We start from the raw sequence: 24,889 nt of genomic DNA on the forward strand, positions 1-24,889 counted from the left end.
ATCAATATATTTCAAGATTTTTCTAAAAATTTTATAGTAGCGAAGTTGTACTAGCGGAGCAAAACATTTTAATGGGATCATGGGAAATAGCATTAAATGTATTCTTCCTATTAATAGGATCTCTTGTATTGTTCTATTAATTTTATTAATAATTATTTAAATTTGTTAGCCATTTTTGTCTTCTGGTATTCCCCTCGCGTTTCCTCGTCAGTTTGTAAAATGAGCGTATTTAAACTGAAGTGGCGGCGAGAAGTTTAATCAGAGCGTAGTTTCGTTACTGTGAGTGCATGCTATTAATTCTACCAACTGTTAACATTGAATCTCGGCTTCACATTCTTGCCGCTGAAATTATTACCCTTCCTGTGTAGGTTTCTGAGTCATCCTGCTAGGTGAAATCGAATTGTGTAGTCTTGAACTACTCTTTACCTTTGAATTTAGTTATTACTTTACCTTTTTAAGTTCCTTACCACAAGTAATTGGTGACTGTGTAAGCACGTAAGTCGGCGCTGTCTGTAAATTACTGTGTTCAATAAAAGGGTCTTTCACATCCTTCTTCTGTTGCATTCATCTTCGAGTCTTTTCTAGAAGTCGCAAGATAGCTTTTAAGTAGATGTGGTCACTTGCATTTTATCTAAGCAGACTAGATCCCACACTCTAACGTTTTAAAATTTTGAAAGCGTTTACGAAAACGTGTGCATAATAACATCCATGTTAAATCTTTCAGTTCAGTCATTCTTGAAAAGTTTTCATCAGTAGTCACCGCCAGTATCAAATTGATTATAGGTACGATCCATCTTTGTAAAGGTGGATGATTTAGGCAAACGGGCCGATTTTCATTAAAAGTGATTATAGATATTTAAGATCTATAATCGATGAATTAAATGTATTACATTTGATTCCATTGCAGCTTATAATCGTATATGCAATAAAATTCAAAAATTGTTCTTTATTTTGAAATAAATCACATGTCAAAAATAAATCATGTCACAAATTTATTTCTGAAACCACGAACATTAAAAAAAACTGCTTTTATTTTAAATGTTAAAACCAACTGCTTTAAATTTAGGCCAAAAAGATCTAATATGCCTAGCATCCAGTTCCATTAAAACAATCGCTACCGTGAATTGATGAAATTTTGTTGTGCGTTGTAACCAACTGAACTGTATTAATGGATCTGTTTCATGCAATACTAATGCATATACTTGTAAGGTAAGGTGTGGTGTATTTAATTATGGCAAAGCACACTAGGGCTATCTGCCTAAGGGAAGGGATGCCTTCGTGGAGGACTTTCTAAGGGAAACTGGCTCGTACACACGTTACACATGGGGAAAACCACGAAAACACCCAGCCCATTCGCGGGATTCGAACCTCGGACCGAACTACCAGTATTCAGCGACTTTACCGTTCGGCCGCTGGTGGGCCGTAAGGTAAGGAAAATTTTCTCTAAGGAGAATTTTAATTTCCCTTTTAAATTCGAAATATTTAGCATAATAAACAGTTTTTGAACGTAACTTTATGAATAAAGAGTGTAATACAACTAAAGAAGGTCGTCCAAAAATAATCTTAGGATTGTAAAAACACGTATTTTATCACGGTATCCGTTTTAGACGACACTGTACAAGAATCTGATGTTTAACACAGCGAATGCGTTATAGATTTATTTGATGATAATGGAAAGAAAATACTTAAACTGAAGGAACAAAATTAGTTGTATTATTATATGAATAGTTTTGTTGTTTCGTATCTTATAGTCAGTCAACTGTTTAATTTAATAAAAGTAGTCACACAATAATGATACTATTTTGACCTCTTTAATATATATATAATATGGAGCCAAAGCCATAACAATGAAGGACATAATTAAAGTAGAATTAATGAATCAAGTGAGTGGTGTATAAATTCATTAAAAATTCTTGATTGAACTCTTATTTACGGCATATAAGGTAAAAAAATCATTCTTCAAAATCTTATAATGATTCTTATGTCATTCTTAAAAAATTTCTAATTTCTGAATTAATTTAATAGTTTATAAATATCTTGGGATAGTCAATTGAGCTTTTATAATGTATCAATAGACATATTAAGTTTGTCTTGCAATTGTAACAGGATTGAAATACTGAAAATTTCCAACATCTTGTAACACTTTATAAGGTATTTTCTCTTTTCCGCGTGTCTTCGTGGTGTGATTGGAAGATACTCAACGCGTATTCGAAAGGTCCATGGTTCGTGTCCCGGCGAGGGCACTGCACGTTTTTCGTGTCTCCTGTTTCAGAAAAACCCAATGACTTTACGAGTGGCGCCCAAACTAAACGTTGGTGGACGATAATTCGTCACCACTACGATTTGACGGGCAGGTCCCCTAATCCCCAGTCGCCTTTTAAAAGGGGGGTATATAAGATATTTTCTCGCTCCTTTCCGCATGTCTTCGTGGTGTAATTGGAAGCATACTCGACGCGCATTCTAGAGGTCCAGGGTTCGAGTTCTATCGAGGGAAGTGAACATTTTTCACGTCTTCTGCTTCGAAATAACCTAATGACTCTACAACTGTTCAGTTTTGAAATTAACCCAAATTTTCAATTTCGGAACCAAAGGAAAGTCTAAAACTAACAATATTATTTTATTCCAAATATTTTGTTGACTTCTGTATAACATAAGTTACGTAATTTGGTATTTTCTCTGTTGCAGACTATTTCTATCAAAATTATTTAGGTTCAGTTGTAGAGCCATTAGGTTCATATCGGAGAAGGCGAAGGGAAAAACGTGCGATGCCCTCGCCGGGACTCGAACTCCAGACTTTCCGTTGGCTAGTTGGACGCATTTTCTCCAATTCCGCCACGAAGAAAATGCCTTGTACAATAGCTAATAGCTTGATAATAGATCCTTTACATGTTTCTTAGGAAGCATGTTTTTCTCAATATTATGTTTGTTTCCTGTTAACATTGATTTCCTTAAAACTAGCGACTTATTTTCAATGTAAAAACATTTTAATGAGGATAGCATTCCAGAATTTGGTGCTGTAAGTCATCGAAATTATAGCTAATTTCCAAAGGAGACTGTAATCCAGTCACGGCTATTTACTTCTAAACCTATCTTTAAATTATTATTTTTTCTATGCTTGCTTGTAATTTTTATCTAAATACTACGCTGCCCATTGAAGAATTTAATAAAAATTTTTAAATTTATATAATATAATAATGCAAATATTATCAAAACAAAAAATTATGCTAGAAATATGTTTGTTTAAAATTATATCCAATTGTCGTGTTAAATTTTCTTAAATATACAGGGTAAAAAATATGCTTATGTCATATGAGGTGATTATTTCTCTTTCTTTCTTTTATTATTATTCTTTTTACCTGGGTCACTGCCCGTTGTACTTAATATCTTTCTTTTTCTCATACAATTACAAAATTTCGGCATCTACCTTATTTTTTATTATTTATTTAAAATCTTTGTCTATTGTTAGAATGATGTTTGGAGACATAAATCTAAATTGTAAGATAGAAAATATTCTTTACATTTTATACACGAAAGAAAAGAAGAAATTCCAACAATAAAAGGAAAATCCAGTCTAGCCACGAACATTAACTTCACCTAGACTTAGTCACGAAGTCGCCTCCTTGAAAGACCACATTGAATCGGAAAACTATCCTTGCATTCTGGTTTGATCAGACATTAGTGAAGTTGGCCGCTAAGAAATGTACGTTTTTTTCCCCTTTTTTTCCCATTGCCAACGAAAACGTTCTTTTCCTAATTAAAAATACATGGAAGGTATAAAAGTTAAACATCCTCTAATACAGGAAAATGTCTAAGGACAGACTGTCTTCTATCTCTAAGAATAATTTTTACGTTAATAATACTTATTTGAAAAATCATGGTTTTATGGTGATTTAAACAAGCAAGTACTTCTTCCACGAGTACTTGTCACACCAGTCACAGATTTATAGAACAATTAATTTAGATTATATGAATTTTACCTTTTTTAAATGCATTGAATTCATAACAACACAATAAAATGAAGAAAACTTGAAGATATAATGTGTCCTCTCATTTGCTTAAAATACTCAGTAGCAGAATTAATTTAAGTTAGTCAAATCAGTTCATTTTAATTAAAGCTAGAAATGTTTTCCTGATTACGAGAAAAAGGACTGCAGATACTCAATTTATAAAGGCCCTTATTTCCTAAATACACTGCTGGTCACCGTAAATGCAACACCCAGAAGGAAGCATGCAAATAACATGAAATTTACAACATGCATTAGCGGAAGTGACATATGCAAATGATTAAAATTTCAGCGCCTGTGGCGCCACTTCAAAGCGCTATTTAAGGCTTGGAGTTTTCGACGATTTCAAATTCGGCAATTGTGTTTTTCTTGTGGTTAAAAAGAAAAAAAAAAAAAAAAAAAAAAAAAAAAAAGATCAATTATGTAGTAAACAGCGATCATCGTTTCATCAAGTATCCGAGTTCGACAGAGGAAGGATAGTGGCCTACCGAGAGTGTGGATTATCTTTCAGGGAAATCAATAGTCGTGTTGGACGAAACCAAACAACTGTAATGCGGATATGTGACCGTTGGATGCAGGAGGGTACGACGGACCGACGTGTTCGATCGCATCCATCTCAGTGCACCACGTGACGTGATGACAGGAACATTGTGCGCATGGCAGTGACGGATCGCTCAGTCACATCACGAACCACAGCACAGCGCATTCAGTCTGTAAATCATCATCCAGTGTCTGCGCGTACCATTCGACGCCGTTTACAGCAGAGTGGTCTGTCCGCAAGACGTCCATTGCTTCGTTTACCCTTGACGCAGAACCACAGACATCTCCGCCGCCAATGGTGCGATGAAAGAAGGATGTGGACGGCAGAATGGAATGAAATTGTCTTTAATGACGAATCACGCTTCTGTCTGCAACACCGCGATGTTCGGTTTCGAGTCTGGAGACACCTTGGAGAGAGGATGCTGAACAGCTGCGTTATGCACCGCCACACTGGTCCTGCACCGGGTATTATGGTATGGGGAAGTATTAGATATCACTCTCGCAACTCCTCTAGTACGCATTGACGGTACTTTAAACAGCCAGCGCTACATCTCTGAGGTGTTGGAGCTAGTTGTCCTTCCTTACCTTCAGGGCTTGCCCACAGCCATATTTCAACAGGATAATGCGCGACCACACGTGGCACGCATTGTCCAAGGGTTCTTCGTCAATCGCCAGATTGAACTGCTTCCCTGGCCGGCTCGCTCTCCGGATCTTTCGCCGATACAAAACACGTGGTCCATGGTTGCTGAACGATTGACTCAGATTACATCTCAAGCTGCCACACCAGATCGACTTTGGCAACGTGTGGAAGCTGCTTGGTCTGCTGTACCCCAAGAACATATCCAAAGTCTCTTATGACGAAGAAAAATGGACGAAGAAATCATAGTTTAAGGAAACTGAATTCCGATTCATTGTCTATAGAAGTAATGCCGAGGCGTGTGGCAGCCGTGATCTCCAACAATGGAGGCTACTCCGTCTACTGATTCTGGAAGGAACCACACTTCACAGAAGTCTATAAATTTAATCATTTGATACTTGGTCAACATGTTATCTACTGAATAAATTTTGTTGTGATATCTCTTGTCTTTCTTGGTGTTGCAATTTGGGTGGCCAGCAGTGTAGGTGAAGAGCTAATAACGGAGAAATTAATCAAGAATTATATGGATTTGTAAACTTTATTCGTCACTGCTTTTTGCACTTAGCTTCTCAAGTCTATTTTTTTTTACATCATTAGTAGCAACTGATTTAGATTTAATCAATTTGAACTCTTAAAATAAAATGCCTAAAATTAAACACTTGAAAAAAAATTTATTACTTGTTATCGAGCGTTGGTTTTGCTGTGATATTTTTAGCATTTTTTAAAATAATAATTTCATGAAATGAAAACTAAATAACTACCTTTTCCTAATCTAAAAAAGTAATTTAAGAATTTAAAACCTTTTACTTTGCATAGTCTTCTGTCATTCAAGATGTTTAGAAGTACAATAATCTAATAAGAAAAAGAAATATTCATAAATATACGCCAAATTCTATTAACATGGAGGAGCTAACATTTTGAGAGCTAATGTTTTAAAAACTACTCATGCGAATTTTACAAAACTTGGCACTTTGGCATAATTTGAGTCGTAGATTCGAAATATGAAAAAAAAAGTTTGTCATTTTAGTAAAAATCCGATTTTATGTCAGAATACCTATGTGAGAACAATGCTTTATATAAATTAAATATATGTCTTACGTCGCGCTTTCGAAGCATGAAAAACGCAAGTTAAATATCGTCAATCGGCTCAGTAGAACGGGAGAACTGCCCCCCCTTTTTTTTGTGCAAGGTGTAAGTATATATTAAAGCTAATTGGTAAAAGATGTTTCATAGACTATAATTATAATTTTTGTATCATTTTATTTATTGGAACTGTTTCCTTCCCCCCCTAAAATACCTAAATAATCATTTAAATGACTTCTTTTTCATGGCCGAATTCATTAATGCTAGAAAAGTTGTCACGCAAACATATAGCAATGTTCTTTAAACAAAGGAGGGGACGGCATTTTGTAAAGTGAATAAAAGTCTTCTATATTTTAGTTCTGTGTATAACTATTCTTTTTTTTTTTTTTTTTTTTTTCTTTTTTGATCTATAGCATGTCGAATAAAGAATAAGCGATTTATTCTTGAGATAAATCGCTAGGAAATTTTTTACGTAATGTACTAAATTTGAAATTAAATAAATACCAATTTCTCGTGCTGAAATATATTTAATTATAAGGGCATTGGAAATTTGTAAATTTTTGTAGATTGTTTTAAAATGTTATACCTGACATTTCTTAAAATATACTGCTGAGTGATAGAGCAGAACAGTAGTAATCACAGTGAATTTAAAAACGGGTCATTCTTAAAATAGACGACAATTTTGTCGTTTGTATCTTTTAATACAAAGCTAAAACAATATTCGATAATATTAAAAATAAAAAAAAGAAAAAAGGGGGAAAAAAGAAAGGAAAAAAGAAAGGAAATCAGAAAAGTTTCAGATTTTAAAGTACGTCCAAAGGGGCGTTTTTTTACCATTTTGTGTGTTATTTTTTTTTATTAAATATCATATTCTTCGCACTTTAACCATAAAATTCAGTTCAAGAGCAATATCGCAAAGTAATTTTAAGTTGAACATGTCTTTAGAATTTCCGATACGCAATCTCACGCGCTGGAGATAAAATGTTTTTTCTGTACAACGTTGCCATTGCTCGCTTTGAAATCTTTGAGTTTGTTAATCAAAAATTCGTTAAAATTTCATAAAATATGAAATCGATAATAAAACAAATTCCAAATTTCAAATTCGGGCTTCCGAATCCTCATATTCGAAGTAAAATTACGTCATTTAAAATTTGATGGCCGTAGGTACCGTTGTTTTATCACAATGCGAGAAAACATACATACAGATTCTTCATTATTTAATTTCTTAAAATATAATACAGAGCGATAATATTTGGTGGCAACAGTATGAAAAGTGAAAGGGACATTAATAGTGATTCGACGCAGAATCGCAAAACGAAAACAATAGTCCCTCAGGAACAAAGCCCGTTTGGACTAAAAATATATGTTGTTACATATTTAACTTAGATGGAAAATTTATACGTATAGACTTCATATTTAGTGGTGCATCATAATCATTATGACGAAGAAAAATGGACGAAGAAATCATAGTTTAAGGAAACTGAATTCCGATTCATTGTCTATAGAAGTAATATGATTACTCTGGAGTCTGATAAAAACTGCTAGTGAACTTCAAAGTGGATATTAACGATGACACTTGTAAACCTTTTGGTACTTTCGCATTTTAATTCGTGTGCATCTTTATACATTATTTACTGCTATTTTGCAGATTTACGCCTTTACTGTTACGGCTTAAATCAGTATTGTAAGCGTTTTCAGCAGAAGATCAATAGAAAAATGAAGCAGGGAATAACATTTTTACTGATTTCTCAGTCAATGTTCCAACTACACCATTTTATCAGATGCTTTTGTCAGCTTTCGTGCGCATTGTTACGAATTCCGACTGCGACGGTGGTTTATAAAATAACGAACAGGCATGGATAAATCGAAAAGCATTTATAAAATTAACTAATAGCCACAATGACATGCCCTTATGAATATGTTTTTGTTTTAAATTATAATTAGACATTTACTATATGAAAATTTCAAGCAAAACTTTAAGAAAGAAATAAAAATAACTCATGATGTGCATTGGCAATTAGCATGATTGGATTCAGAAGGCCTGAAACCGGATTCCTAGAGCTAATAGCCTAGTAGTATTCTGTTTATTTAATAATTTTTACAACATTAAGCTAAGCATTAGTGCAAAGTCTGTGTACGACTCGGAGAAGGCCACAATCACTATTTTTATATTCATCATAACCATTAAGAGTTAAGATCTAGTCTTCATGCCTTCAGATATGATCACAATTACAGATTCCTTTCAGTATATATAACAAAATGACGAATCTGTTATGTAATTGATAGAGCTGTCTAATAATTATCAGTTTGTACATTATCAAGAATGTCACTGATCATGTCGTGGGGTTATAAGATGAAATTCAGGTAGCTTGCAGCCAGTGATTCGGATAATTTTTCTTCATAGCAGTCAAGCTATTAACTTCATAGAAGCAGAATGTTTTTCCTTCTCGAAATTTTGTTGGATTGGACAGTAATAAGATCAGCTGACACTGAGATATTACCATTCGACTGGACTGGGCATGTAAATTCTATCACTCCGATAGTCCTTTAGAGAAACTGCAATAATAGCAGAGAGGCTGGTAGATTTCATTTTTTAGGACGTTTGTCATCTCGGCAGATAGCCCCCGTCTGCTTTAATTAAATAATCCAGTTCATTAGTCTCAAATTTTTGATGAAGATACTTTTAAAAATGCTCTGTTTAACAAATATGCTATTCAAATTTCACCGCATTTTCAGAAATTTGCAATATAGAATCCCTTTAAAGGAAAAAAAACCTATTTTTTGTTCCTTTAAGTTTATTTTACATTCTCAGCCAATGAAAAATAACGATTGCAATTAATTTGAGAAATACATTTTGCTAGGAAAATGTTTCAGAAATTGTTAGTACTTTTTTCTTGCTTTTCTATTAAATGTATGAATTGTATGAATTGTATGTATGAAATGTATGAATGTCTTGGAATGAATGCGACGTAAGGCTGCTTCTGATTTATTTTAACTGTATTTCATTTATTTTTTCTTTAAATCAGTCTAGAGAATCATGAGTTGTTCCTTATTTCTTTCAAACCAGTCTACCACTTTTATTAGAGTACTTCTTACATTTGGAACTGGTATCCTTTAGCCAGCCAGTCTGTTTTCAACCGGATTTCTGCTTCAATGCAACTGAAGATGAATACAACCCTTTCCCTCAATATCTTTATTTTATGTGTTTTCGCAGATAGCACATATGAAAAGATTCATAAACTGTATATCGCAATTGTAAGCTATTTGTAACAATATTAATCAATGTCTGAAAAATGAAGTCTGGGAAAGAAGTTATGTTTCATGAAACTCTATTTACGAGAATGAGTCGCTTATTATGCATTGAATTTACGTTCATATTCAGCAATATTCATAATATTTTCTTTCTCTTTTCTGATTTTTTCATGCATCGCTGACATTGGTCACGTGTAATAAAACATTAACTCTTTTAAATATTTATTATTTTAGTATAAAATAGACCAAAAACTAAATTGGGGGCCTTTCATTTTAGAATCTGAAGCTTTAAAATTAGAGAATTTTGTTTTATCAAGCTATGTCTTATAGGCAATGTTTACGACTCGTTAGAACGTTCGAATGTTGTTTAATTCTTTCGTAAAATGAAATATAAGAAAATTTAAATCGAAAGCTTGGCATCGGAGTCAAGCCGTTTTATCTAGGGCAATTGATTGACAATAGGGTCGAAATACATTTATTACGTGGTTGATCAACAGTATATAACATATTCAAGCATAGGGAATAGTATATAACATCCTCACGTTAAAAAGATAATTTTTTCCTCTTATCTTTCTTGGGCACTTACATAGGCCGCCTAGATGGGAAAGTGGTTAGCGAGGTTGATTGCCGTACCGAAGGGTCCGGGCTCAAATCCCGGAGAAGGCATGGATGGTTTTAAATGTGTAGTGTCTGTTCGGGCTGGAGGCACTCAAAATATGCGGCTAGCCGCAAGTACTCTCGAGGGCTTAGTGGTAGGGAATCCCCAGTCGCTCTTTAAAGGGGGGTATATAAGGTATTTCTCCCACCTTCTTAGCCTGCCTTCGTCAGTACGCTTGGCGCGTATCCGAGAGGTCCAAGGTTCGAGTCCCGGCGAGGGCATTGCTCATTTTTCATACCTCCTGCTTCGAAATAACCTAATATTTCTACATTTTGAGTGATCCCTTGCCGTACAGATACTATAAGCTTACAAACATCCATGCCTTCTCCGGGTTTCGACTGATTGCTAATCGGTTTGGCAGTTAGCGGTGGTGTGGTGTGGTGTATTTAATTATGGCAAAGCACACGAGGGCTATCTGCCTAAAGGGAGGGATGCCTTTCGTGGAGGACTTTCTAAGGGAAACTGGCTCGTATACACGTTACACATGGGGAAAACCACGAAAACGTCCATGCAGCCAGCCCGTTCGCGGGATTCGAACCTCGGACCGAACTACCAGTGTTCAGCGTCTTTACCGCTCGGCCGCTGGTGGGCCTTGGCAGTTAGCGTCGCTAACTACTATACCGGCAGGCCGATATTATTGCATAACAATAAGATACCGAATAAGTGGATGTGACATGTTAATTTAAGCTTTTTTGAGGTTTGCATTGAGAATTGTAGGTAATTCGAGTTTTTGCGCGAAGGAAATTTTTATACTTTTTATTTCTTGCCATGTGACGAAATAAAAAACATATTTTTTTTGTTTGGCGTCACAGACATTGGAGAATAGTCGGAATAAATATGATTACAGCTAAAGTAGACTTTTTTTGTTTGAAAGGTTGAATCGTTCTATCTCTAGCGTAAGGTCTCTAGTTTGAATTTGGATGTACCTTTTTTTTAAAAGAGATTATAAAACTATTTTATGCTAATTTTACCTGAGTTAATCTTTTGAAATGTCTTAGTTTAATATTTGCATGTACAGCATGGAAAGTAAGGAAATAAGAAGAAAGCAAAACTCGTAAATTAATCATATCTTTGTTAAAAAGATAGGAAACTCATTTTCTGGCAATATTTTTCATTACTTCTTGTTCTTCGGAAATTTTCAGAATAATGGTCTCATGTTTGATTTTTGAATTTTCCTTAGATTTAACAAACTTCTGTCTACGAATGTATTTCATAGTAATTGCGTATGATTTTGTTTCACGTTTCTTTTTCAGTTCATAACTTTTTGCCTTTTGACGTTATCGTCTATCTGTGTCCGTATGTTAGTGTGCGATTTACAAAATTATGTCTCTAGGTTATATCCTGAAAATAACAAAGTCTAGTGATAAATGGTATAAAAGAAAGAGCATTCATGAGACGAAATTAATTAACATGATAACAAAACACTATCAAAATCTTTGCATATATTACCTTGGACGTTATCTTCCCTGTTGTTATGATAATATCGGAAAGTGATGCTAGTCGTATTATTGATATGAAGAAATGAAAATATAAACACAAAATTATTACTTCCGCAAAAACTTATAACTGATAACAGGACAAGTAATGAGTATTGGAATACTATTATTATGCTAGTAAAATAACAAAATGCTCCAAAATAGGATTTTACATTTGAAACCACGAAGAACACCTATACCTCGTAGGAAGTTTAAGAAGAGTACAGGATGAAATTTCTGTTGATTCATTGGCATCAGTTTAAGCGACGTATCAGATAAGATAGATTTTTAAACAACGACTGTTTTACCCATTTTAAAACTTTTCTTAAAAATAACGAATTTTAAATTTTTCTAGGGGATCTGTAGAAAAATGTATAGAGAAGAAAATTGTTTTGCAAAGCGAAATTAATCAAACACATAATCATCCATATTTATATATGACATCAAAAGAAGAAAGATTAATAAGATATTATTAACTAAAATTTTTGGGCCCGTGTGTATGTAATATTGCTAATGAAAGGCCAATCAGATACCTATGGAAGCGTATGCTTCAATATACCTTTCGTAGAAATTTGAAATTCTATAGTTTATAAAGTTAAATCTTTGAACGTTCGTAACTGTAATTATCAATTACTAGCGGGCTGCGGCGAAAGCAAAATTTGTAAGTTCTATGTACACTTGAAAAAAAATGTATAAAAACATTCCAGTATGAATTAAATTAGTTCATTCTTCATGGTGTAGTGGTTCTGCACGCTGGGCCGGTATTCCAGAGTTCCGTGGTTCGATTCCCGGCGAAGGCGGTTTCATATTTTTCAATCTCTCTTGCTTCCAAAAAATACCTAATGTCTCTACAACATTAAAAAGGTCTTAGAATCATACGCAGTTTCCGCTTTCTTGTCTATCTCTGTTAGCACGTCTCTACAGAAATGATTGGTACCATTGAAACTATAGCGAAGACATGATTGACTACTATTTAAGGAAACTTTGAAGTATTCATAAAAAAGGGACAAAAATGATTTTTTTCTCTAAAGCGACGATGTGGAAGAGACACAAAATATTGTGGTACTAAACGGAATGCATGGTCAACTTATTATTGCGAAACAAAGACTTAACAAATCCCTTAATTACAATTACTCTGAGTTCGTAGCTTGAAATTTAGAAAACGGTTATTATTTATTTTCATATTTAAATCAGTAGAGCAAATAGGATACCATTTTTTCAGTCTGAAAGATTGAAAAAAGGATGAATTCTTGAACTGGTCTATTTGCCTAAAGGGTATCCTATCATATTTCTAAATAAATTTAGAAAACTGTTATTATTTATTTTCATATTTGAATCAGTAGAGTAAATAGGCTACCCTTTTTTCAGTCTGAAAGATTTTAATTTAATATTTTACACTTATCTATACGCAGGGATACAGAGTAAAGATATATTTACCAGAGATGTTACCAATTCTATGAAAATGAAAACAAGTTAAAGAAACACCTATAACACTCCTTAAAAATTTATTAGTGAAATAAAACTACTGTTTTGATTTAAAAAGGATAAGAATAGCATTCGTATCTGGGCGTTAAGTATGTTAAGTTTGTTAATTTTTGATTTACTGCATTTACAGTTTGTGTATCACCGGCGTGGTTAATAGGTCCATCGTGAAGTAAGTTTTCGTCGATCGCAACTCTCAGGCAGTACTTTTTATATACCGATACACGCATTGTATAGCAAGAGCAAAACAGCAGTTTTATTATCAATACAATACAGTTTTATATTTCATTTCTGCCTTCTTTCGTTATCGATTACTCCCGCAGCTTATTAATTTTTGCGAACTTGGGAAGTAGTACATAGACACCAAAAGTCGATATTAGCAGCAGATAAGATGGTGACCCCAGTACAACCTATTCTGTTACATACCAGGGTAACCAGCTAAATATAATAAACAAAAATAATATATTATCAAACATTTATAATACTTTTTTGTTTCTTACTCTGGAGATTCTCAAATTTCCGAAATGAAATTGGTTCTCATTAATTGATAAGCAATGAACCGAGTAAACGTACACGTGAAAATTCTAATTTATTTAGAAATGAATACTCGGACTTGTTGAGCAGATGTAATAAAAGTAGAAATTAGAATTAGCCACGGTTTCTCTCAGCGAAAAGACAAATCCGAACTGTTTTCGTTTTATCTCAAAACGAAGATACCAAACATGAAGTCAGGCAACAGGCTACTTTACCTAAATCTTGGCAGATACTTCCTGCTTATCTCAGTTATGCTTAATTGACAAATTTATGGCAGAGGAGATATGGATGCATTTATTTTGTCTGCGTGCTTATGTAAAACTTAGTCTTAATCAAATAATTTGGTGGTCATTGAGATGTAGCCTTTTTGAAATGGTCCATTTGGATGGAGAATGGAGATCTGCTTGTTAGAAATCGCATTTGTTAAAGCAATTAGTAATATCGCTGAAACACATTTGGATGGACGCCAAATAACTCGTATTTTCTTGGCCCAAATTCTTGCAAGTGCTGGGAGCAGAAAAAATAGTTAACGTTGCTCTTTGTGCTTAACAGTTGCTACTAGATATTTATTCGCTTTGCATAGTATTATTGTTATTTTCATTTAATAACTGACATCAGTCATCCATTTTCATTTACTGTTAAACAGATTCATGTGCGCTGATTCTAGTGTGAAATTGTCGTAACACAGCCGAAGAAACTTTATTTTTATTGCTTTCTGTATCTTAATAAAATGTAACAATGACAGTTTAAACTTATTAACGCAACATTGTTTTTAGGATTATGTATTTGAATAACCCCTTTTCCGTCTTTATTTCAATACGCAATCATGCAATTGTGTTATAACATATTTTTTTTAATCTCATTAATTTTTGAACGACTTTCATACAAATTTATAAACTGCTGATTAATAGCAGCAATTTATAATTTTTGAATATTTGAATATTCCATTTAAAATCGCTGATTTATAGAGTATGCTGTCTTTGTAAAATTGTAAATTAAACTCAGTTGCTATTTGTACCAGCTACAACAGAAGGACTGAAAATGGGATTTCATTATTAATCTTTTCTTGAACTGGTCTATGTCTTTTCAAAAGTCACAGATAATTATCGTGTTTTATTATATGATATAGCTCAGTTATAAAATATTTTCTCCCTTCTTTCTACATGCCTTCGTGGTGTAAATGGAAGCATACTGGACGCCTATTCCAGAGGTCCAGGGTTCGAGTGGCGGCGATGGCACTGGACGTTTTTCACGTCTGTTTCTTCAGAATAACTTAATGACTCTACACAGTTAAATGCAGAATAACAGATCGCATGTTAGATTCACAGTTTCAGAGCAACTTTTGTAGTGCCTGCAGCAAAAGGAAAAACATGAAAGTATAGTCTTCGGTAATTTTGTTAAAATTAAATTTCTACTTGAAAATGGAAACTAATATGATTTGTCAACATATCATGAATGCTGCAAAATTGGGTTGTTATAAATCGCCATAGCATGGAGAATGTGTACTGCCAGCTTACATAAAATTGAGAATCTAAAAAAAGTGAGACGACAGTAATCAATTGAACGGACTTTTGGCAAGTTTAAAATAAGTGAATGTCTTCTTATCTCTTAATGTTATCCAATTCAGTTTTTTTCGCAGTCTGGTTACCTAAATTATTCTTGTAAGTAATTTCTTTAAATTAATATTCCATAACTAACATCCTTTTTAAATTAAGATAAGAAGATCCTATTAATTTAGAAGTCAAACAAGAAGGCCCTAATTTAAGCAAAATATTATTCTCGAAAAACTTCTTTTATTTTCTTTGAAGTTAAAAAATATTAATTATTTTTTTCAAATTTTTCGACACATTTTAAGGTATCAGTTGCATAATATGTCTCCACTTAATTTTCAGGCTAATAGAACTATATAAGCCAATAGGATATTTGTTTTCTTTAAGCCAGTGATGAATTTAACCACCTGAAACAGTGAGATGTTCCTTAAGAAAAGAAGAAACAGTTGGGAGTCTGTTAAATATTGATCAAGGAATCAGATCTCGATTCAACTACCTTAGATTATATTATATTCTCAAGGCAATGAAACAAAATGATTGGCCGATTTTATATCTTTTTCTATTCCTCCACAGTCGTCACAGTTTCCTCTCTGGACGTTGATGGGAAAGGCCGCGAAACTTTGGTTGAATAATATGCTTCAGTCAGACCTTTTGGCCTTGGGAAAAGGTTTTGCTAATTTGATTAATTTATGCCTCAGACTACAGTATTTCGCAAGAGCAGATCTGAAATTAAAATGCCTGGTTTCAAGCTGCTCTTGCTTGTATCAGTTCATCTGCCTCTAGAAGGTAACACTTCAGTCACCTAGGAGGCCTGTCTATTGGGGGAACCCTGTGCTCATAACGCGGTCTCTGTCCTTGGGGGTTCTTATTTTTCGTCTTTAAATGAGCTATAGACGTCAGACAATTGAGGCGATTAGCGGTAGTAAATTTTCTCTCGCAAACTGTCTAAATGGTATTAATCGGGTGGACGGCGTTTATATATCTCCAGTCTTTATTGTCTTCTTAGGAGAGCAATGCAAGGAAATTATTGATTATCGAAGCAAATTTCTTTTTTGCCCTCATTTTAGAATGTTGGATTTTACATAAACCAGAGATAAATTTGTCCATTTAAGTACTTTAAAACAATTTTCATTTGCTAATTTTATCGCTGTATTTGATCATAATATTTTTTGCAGTTAACTTGAGAGAGTAATGCCCTTGTTTGCATTGTTAACATCTGAGGTTTAATTTAAGAGAATTCATTTTATAGTCTTTAAAAATAAAATCCATAACGCTCTTTTTTATTTTATTGGAATTTACTATAGTAATTTCGAAATAAAATATTTTGAAGCTTTTAACCAATATTTAATTTCTTCACGAAATGTTCACATTGGCTAAGCGCTGTGCAACTGAGATGACTTCAATCATATTTCAAGTTGTAGAACTCAGACTTTGAAATATCAGAGCGAAAATACAAATATGAATGAAAATAATTTTAAAAAGAAGGTACATAGAATATACAAATAACTTGAAATCTTTTTTGATTAGTTATCATTTCATTAATGCAGCAATTTTTCAAGTAATGCATCAATGTTTTTACGAAATCAGATGTCTTAAAATACTAATTATCATAAAATCCCCCAATTTTTCTTCTGTTCTATATAGTTTATATACGTATTTCTCTGGATGATAATTATTAATTTTTGATATCAAGGATAAAAATTTCTTATATTCCTTATTACAAGTTTTGAGCATTAGCAATTAAGTAAGAAATTCTGATCCATATCTAGGAAAAAAAACTATTAATATCAAATCATTGGAGTGATTGTGGTTAAAATACGTAATAGTGCTAATCTGTGTATTTGAAGATTACCCTGTCTTTGAATAGTACTAGTCATTTGATAGAAATAAATATATAATGTAAGCATCATTCATCTTTATTTATATAGCTATGCAAAGTGATTTACGATTTGTAGTTTAAGTGCAGCATGAAAATTCATTTCTATCTGCAATGCCCATCCTACGAACTGCATTATACAAATTACCTAGCATTATATTTTTGGTTACGGCAGTATGTTTTCATACTTTATGTATCCCAACCTCATTGTTTGTATGTAATCAAAAGATTTCGCCTCTCTAGTTATACAGTAATTGGCTAGTTTATTGCTACAATGTAGTCGTAGTTTATATTTTCAGATGTCGTTTCTTCCTTTTCTGGAAAAAATGTACCTTAAGTTTAAGTTATAATTAAATAAGTTCTAGTTATAAAATTAATACTATAATATATGTTTAAAGCTTACTCTGCTATATGCCACGTTTTATCTACTAGATACCGCGCGTTAGACAAGTATCTTATAGAAGGTTTTAGTTTACATTTGTCGCTTACCAGATAACTGCCGTAATGTATCGTAAATTGTCCTGACTTCGATTGCGAGCTCTCGCAACAGCATCTCCATGCAACAGCTGGTTGTATGGACTATTTTCGATTTTCCCAAGCAAACGCTTTAGTTTCTCATAGAAAATCCTCTACCAAGGCATCCTTTTCCTTAGGTTTCTGTGGTATTCCTCATCCATAGTTACCTGATAGAACACTTAAATGTTGTGCTTATAACTTATAATAAATTGGTATAATAATTTGATATAAATCGTAATTTTAATCATTTGGTAACGTAGCTTTAAAATGCCATGTTTACAAGTTAGTAATAGAGTTTGAAGTTTAGTTATTTAAAGTAATGATATTTTTCTGTTTTATATATATTTTGAAATAATTGAGTAAACTATAACTAATATTGCTGTACATTTATTTGAGGATTACAGATTTAACAGTTATTGGGTTTTCGAAGAAGAGTTTGCTTCTAAAAAAAGGACACCATTTATTCTTCGCGAATTAAAGTTGAATGCGACTATTTATTAACTTTTCGCTTATCATTTGTTGCAAAATTTGAATGTTATAAGTTATTAAGTATTGTATTCGAGCATATAAATAACAAGATTTAATGATTATAAAACTTCTTCAAAAGTACCTGATTTTGTATATGCTTGAATAAAGCAAGTCGAAATAATTTCTTGTAGGAAGATATCCCTAGAGAGCTATAGACCTAAGTAATTATGTATTTAAAACCCATTATGAGTCAGCAATGGCGGCAAGAGAATCGCTATTAACAATATAGTGCATAATTTAAAATGTGTCTAGTATTAAAAAGTACTGGTATTTTTCATAATTTTTAAATTTTTGTGTATTTTCCTTGAAATTGAATTAAGGTCATTAAATCGTCCGAAAAATGGGAAGACATTAAGAGAATTTAAACAACAGTTTAGAAGTTTTTGTTTAATTTTCTGTCTCATAATTTTCTAGGTCTGTTTTGTCTTTTTTGACGCCTATAGAAACGGTTTTTATTTCAGTTAGAATTTTAAATGACTACGGGAATGAGAAAACAAAGCGTTTGATATGCATGTTATACATTTCAGTTTATCTAATTGCACTTAAAGTCGTAATACTTGCAGAGAGTACTGACTAAATCTCATCCTGATGGAAATTATTACCTTTTTCTGAAATGTATTACTGATGTTATTTGTGTAATTCAGTTTAGATAAATAATATGTTACTACTATAGGTAATTTAAATACAGAATATGTTTGCATTATAAACGAAGGATAAAAATTACAGATGATGAAACGTATTGTAACGGTTTGCAGCATACTAATATTCGGCAAGTAATAATTCTTTTTAGTTTTTTAGTCCGGCTAGTAGTTAAGCATGTAAAGTCATTGACCATTGACAGATTGCAATGTCTATTTCTAGCGAACAACCTATCTGTTTGGGGTTTTCTTGTGTTGTGTAACCTAAATACTAACCAAAAGACTTTTCCTTAGAAAGTCATCCACAAAAGTAAGCCATCGTGTGCTTTGGAATAATAGTGAAATCTAATTTAAATTCAGTTCACCGTACCTTTCTAACTTCTACTTAAATGCATGATCATTGTTTATAAAACGTATGTTTATTGATCATCATATCAATATGAAGATTTCTGACGTCGGTTCCGGAGATCTAAACATTTCCGTGACAGATCTTTGTCCATCGTCATACGGAGATTCTCTGTTGAACGCATAAGCTATGAAGATTACATTTTACTTAAATAAAATTTCTTTTCATGAGTTGCAATTTTATTATACTTTTGTAATTCCGTGCTCGCGTGTAAGTCTGACATTATGTTTCTTGATGGAAAAAATTGATAAGTCCAGATATTCAATAACTTATTTTTTAAATATTAAATTGTTATACGTGCTTTTGAAGGCAATGCTACTTTAAAAAATACTCTCGTCCCTTTGAATGATCTTTACTTATTTTTTTTACATTTCATAAAAGGCATTTTTGAAAGCTATTGCTTTTTAACGTACGTTTTTTCATTCAACGTATTTTTTTCTTATTAGCTCTTTAAATTTCGTTTCCTTTTAAATAATAGAAATTAGGAAATTATTATAGAAGATTATATTTCGGTATTGATTTAAAAGGGGAGGTTAATCTTTTAAGTGCAAGGTGAAATTTCCTAATTCTTTTTACTAATGTTTTATTAATATTTTTTTTTTGTAAATAATGATTGTTTTTTTATGCTCTCTTGCTGGAATAGTTTTTAGACAGTGGTGAACTTCATAATTTCGGGGCTAAAAGCATAAAATTTCTTTTCTAGGTGAAGAATTAGAACTTTGCCCATCTGCCCAAACATGTTGTTCTAAATCTATGGAAGGCCAATATCAAGAAGCCGTGAAAAAAGACTTTAAAAATATGTTACAAGGGGCTGGCTCATATCTCAAAACTCTAATTACTACAAGCGCTACGAAGTTCAGAGGTGAGTGGTTTCAAAGTTCGTTATTTTTCAACAATTAATAAAGACACGAGAACTATGCAATGCAATATGCAGCTAGAGATGCAATTAAGCAGCTCTGATTTGACGGCTGCAGAAATATTAATTTCAGTTAACTAGCCATGTAGCTGTTTGGCTTCGTACATTTCATTTTTTTTTTAATTTGCCTTTACTTCAGACTTTTAAATTATGCTTAATTTAACTTTATATCTCGTGTGTTTGTAGTTCAGAGGAAGTTAATAAGTAGGTACAACGATTTAGCATTTTCAAAGTGCATATGCTTCGTAATGATTAGATGCACATTTTTCTAATTATGTCACTTGAAATTTAAAACTGTGCATTTAAATTAATTTTCTAATGTGTATATGTATATAAACATATATACATATGTATATATACATATACACCTTAAAAGGTATATATGTATGTAGGTATATATGTAGGCATATATATATATATATATATGTGGTGTATATGTAGGTATATATGTATGTAGCTATATATATTGTAATGCATTTTGCAGTAATTGACAAAATAACAAAAAATCTTCTTAGTAAAACTTAAATTTTATTTTTAGTTTACGGAGATAGATAATTTGAATACAATTCTTTAGTGGCAAAACATTTCCATACATGTACTAGCTGGTCAAACTTCAGAATTCTAATTTTAAACAACTTCTTCTGTTGTTGAGCAACAGTTACATCATACAAATATGGCGTTTCCACTTCAATAATTAATATAGTTATTTGTTAAATAACAAGATATTACAATATATATGTATGTGAGGTATATATGTCTATATACGTTACATATATATATATATATAATTAATAAGCTAGGTTGTAATATATATATATGTATGTATAAAGTATAACGGCTATATTTGATAAAATTCTAATTGTAACTTGTAATAGCTCCTTAAGTCCTTTTATATTTTGATTATTCCCTCTTTTTATTCTGGAAAGCGTAATATGCATAAAATAAATCTTTCTCAACTGTAGCATTTCCAAATTAATCCCCTGATTCTTATGTAAAGTGTATTCTTAGCTTATGTAGGTATTTTAAAATTATTCTTATGTAAGGATCAATAGCGCATGTACTTACATAACGGCAAAAGTGAAACTAAATCCTTTTAGCAAACAATAATATTAAATTTGCAAGCCTAAGGATTAATCACCCAATAGAAATGAAATAAAGCAGAATCATGTTGTTCTTAGTTTTTTTATGTAAGCACCTGTAAAACTAATATCATATCTGCCGCTTTTGTGTTTCTTCAGTTACATTTCTATGGATAAGTGAAATCTGGGAATATTTTCTTTATTACGTTCCACGAAATATGCTTCGATAAAAATAATCCGTGAAAGCTTCATCATGCAACATTACTTACATTACATACTTCATCATCTAAAAAAATTATCTTTATACACAGATGCATGCAAGCAGACTCACACACATGCACGTGCAAACACTTATACATATACAGCATATATGAATCTTATGAGTGTTTAATAGATTATATAATAAAATATTGACGAAGATATTGTTTTTGTAAATGGTTTTATTAAGTAAGCACACTTGTAAATAGTGGTTATCAGATGATAATGGATCGCGGATATGATTTTAAAATTTTATAATTGTAGCAAAAGGCATAAGATTTCTTCCCATTTTCCAACATGTTAATTAAGTAAATTTAGTACTTTCATCAGTTTCTTTCCACCTGGCCATTTTTCAGTTTTTCCGTTTATTTGGAAAATTTGCAGGAAGCTGAAAACATCAGCAGAATGTACGAAAATAATGCAATCGTACATTACCACATCACCGAAATGAAACCGAGTCAAGGCCTACAAAAGCAAAAATGAATGTAGTTCGAAAATGAATGACTCCTAATTAGTAACACATGGCGGAACATTAGAAGCTCGTGGATCGTCTGTTGGTATTCATGATATCTCAGGACTGAAGTTGTGAAACTTTTTCTTTACGATTCGGGACTTTTCTTAGATTTTTATTTCATATAATTTAGTGCTGCACAATAAGCTAAAGTTACAGGACTCTCCCTCCTCCTCGAGCAAAACTACACCATAAGTCGGTATCAAAATTAATAAATCTGGTACATCTGGAGAGTACATATTTCGAAAACTGTTATCTGATGCATTACTAACTATATTTAAGCCGTTTTTGTTTAACTCTTCCAATACGCTTTATGGCTGTGTTACTTGTAATTATCCTACGCACTTCGCGGTCTTTGAACATTCGCGGCACTGTTTCTCGAATGCTTAAAGTAAAGAATTGGGAAAAACTGGTAATATCCTCTTTCTTGGATCCAATTTTCGCTTTCTATTGAGTAATATATCTTGACAATTTTCATCATGTTTTCAGTCTTCTTTTCTTTTTTATATCTTTAACTCATCATGTAGCATATTGCCTTACATATTAGTTATTTTAATATATCTAATCCTTATATGTAAGCAGAGTGTTTCTCGTACTAGCAACAGTTTTAGACTATATTCATGAAGTCAGCTTAACACGGTCTTTCATGGAATAATTAGAGTTTTGATCACACATGTTATTGATAATGAAATTCCTAATGTTTTTACAAAGGAAGGATTGCATCAGGAATTTTGAAATATATTTTTTGATAGAACAATGTTCTTATGCTCAAAATTTTGTAAAGAGGTAAATTAGATTCATTTCTTTACATGTAAGGAATGAATTATTATTATTTGGTTGCTAATGTTGTCGAAAAGACGAATCAGAAACCTTTAACTGTTGTTAAAAAGTGCTGGGAAATTCATTAATAATTCGGCTGAAAGAATACATCAACATAATAAAAATTAATTTTCATATTCTGCTTTCTTCTTTTCTATTTATATATTTCAACTGAAAATTTCTTAAAAGTGAAATTATATCGTTTCTAAACATATATGGATTAATTTCAGCTCTTAAATTTTCTTTACATAATTAAAATCTCTATACTCTTAACAATAATTTAATAGTTTAATAGTGTTAAATATTGAACTGAATATATATGTAATATTGAACTAAATATATATACTGAATACCTTTACAAATATTCTGATTTTGTTAAAATGCTCATATAAAATGCGGTAAGATGTTTAGAATGCATCTGTTGAAAAGAAAGCATTTATTTTCTACCGGTATGTATTTCAGAACAGGGAAATAGCCTTAAATTTTTATGAAATGTTCAAAGTTACATTTTAAAATAGTTTTTAGGCATTACCTACAGCAAATAAAGTTTATCAAGCATTATTTTGCTGACTTCGTTTAGCTTGACTTTAAAGCATTCAGAATAGAGTAAATAGATAGTCGTCTTGAATCTTAATTTCGTGAGAAACTTTCCAGCGTGTTACGACTTACCGCATCGTTTTCTGTGAAACTGTTGAGAATGTCGCTTTGCAAGAAAAAGCGTTCTTCTAATCTTGGTATAGAACCAGATTTCTAGTAACAGACGAAGGTTAAAAAAAGAAAAAAGAAAGAAAAGAAAAAAAAAATCATGATACAATTGACTATGTTTTGCGCTTTTTTAAGGAAGTAAAAGGGGGGGGACCAGACGCCCGAAGAACGGGTGAATTTTGTGTTTGTTTTGGTCCTTGCATTTTTCATTTGACAGGACGACATTCCATCACACACCCAGCTCTTTGGCAGAGCCAAAGAAAAAACGCAGCAACATACTGTTTATGTGAAGATGTTAGAATTCTGCTTAATAGATCTGTTAAAACAACATTCTCTTCATCCGTGGTAAAACTTTCAAGATCGCAATGTGGAAATTATTTGAAAATTCGGCCTTAATTTTGATTCAAAAACTCTTTGTAATTTTTCTTTAAATAGTTGTTAGAAAACGAATAGTTGTTAGTTTAATAGTTGTTAGAAAACGAAGAACAGCAACCTGTTCTTCCTCTCAGCCCTTCAACCATCGAAAATCCCTATTTGAGTGGGGGGGGGGTCATTAATCCAATTCAAGATAACCCTTTACCTTATGGCAGCTTTTACGAAAAAGAAAATGTGTTACTTTGACATAAGAAACAATCTTCACCATTGTTTCACCTGAAGACTGCTTAAGGGTACTTTTATGAACATGTAAAAGCAATTTTTCAGTGAGTCATTCACAAAAGAATTTAACTTTCAAGCATCTTCTGTTCACTAATTTGCTATAAATCCTAGTCTTGAGTGGCAACAAACTTCAGAGATTTTGGTGCGCTTCCCCTCCGCTCTCTACATCAATTAAAACTTCCTTCTCAAAATTATATCCATTAAATGAACATGCATGAGATTTTTAAGCCTTGAACGAGATAATACTGTTTATGTGAAGATGTTAGAATTCTGCTTAATAGATCTGTTAAAACAACATTCTCTTCATCCGTGGTAAAACTTTCAAGATCGCAATGTGGAAATTATTTGAAAATTCGGCCTTAATTTTGATTCAAAAACTCTTTGTAATTTTTCTTTAAATAGTTGTTAGAAAACGAATAGTTGTTAGTTTAATAGTTGTTAGAAAACGAAGAACAGCAACCTGTTCTTCCTCTCAGCCCTTCAACCATCGAAAATCCCTATTTGAGTGGGGGGGGGGGTCATTAATCCAATTCAAGATAACCCTTTACCTTATGGCAGCTTTTACGAAAAAGAAAATGTGTTACTTTGACATAAGAAACAATCTTCACCATTGTTTCACCTGAAGACTGCTTAAGGGTACTTTTATGAACATGTAAAAGCAATTTTTCAGTGAGTCATTCACAAAAGAATTTAACTTTCAAGCATCTTCTGTTCACTAATTTGCTATAAATCCTAGTCTTGAGTGGCAACAAACTTCAGAGATTT

At 32.4% G+C, this 24,889-nt stretch overlaps 1 protein-coding gene across 1 annotated transcript in view; it reads left to right on the forward strand.

The window, feature by feature from the left end:
- LOC118194886 (glypican-5-like) overlaps positions 1-24,889 on the forward strand; it is a 177,154-nt gene that overhangs the window by 6,468 nt on the left and 145,797 nt on the right. Inside the window, exon 2 of the mRNA XM_035366094.2 lies at positions 19,883-20,041. Coding sequence (XP_035221985.1) covers positions 19,883-20,041 — 159 coding nt within the window. The remainder of the gene's footprint in view (positions 1-19,882; positions 20,042-24,889) is intronic.

Source organism: Stegodyphus dumicola, chromosome X2 (genome assembly GCF_044657685.1).
Source record: "Stegodyphus dumicola isolate Sdum_Otavi_A_Nest chromosome X2, ASM4465768v1".
NCBI classification, from domain to species: domain Eukaryota; kingdom Metazoa; phylum Arthropoda; class Arachnida; order Araneae; family Eresidae; genus Stegodyphus; species Stegodyphus dumicola.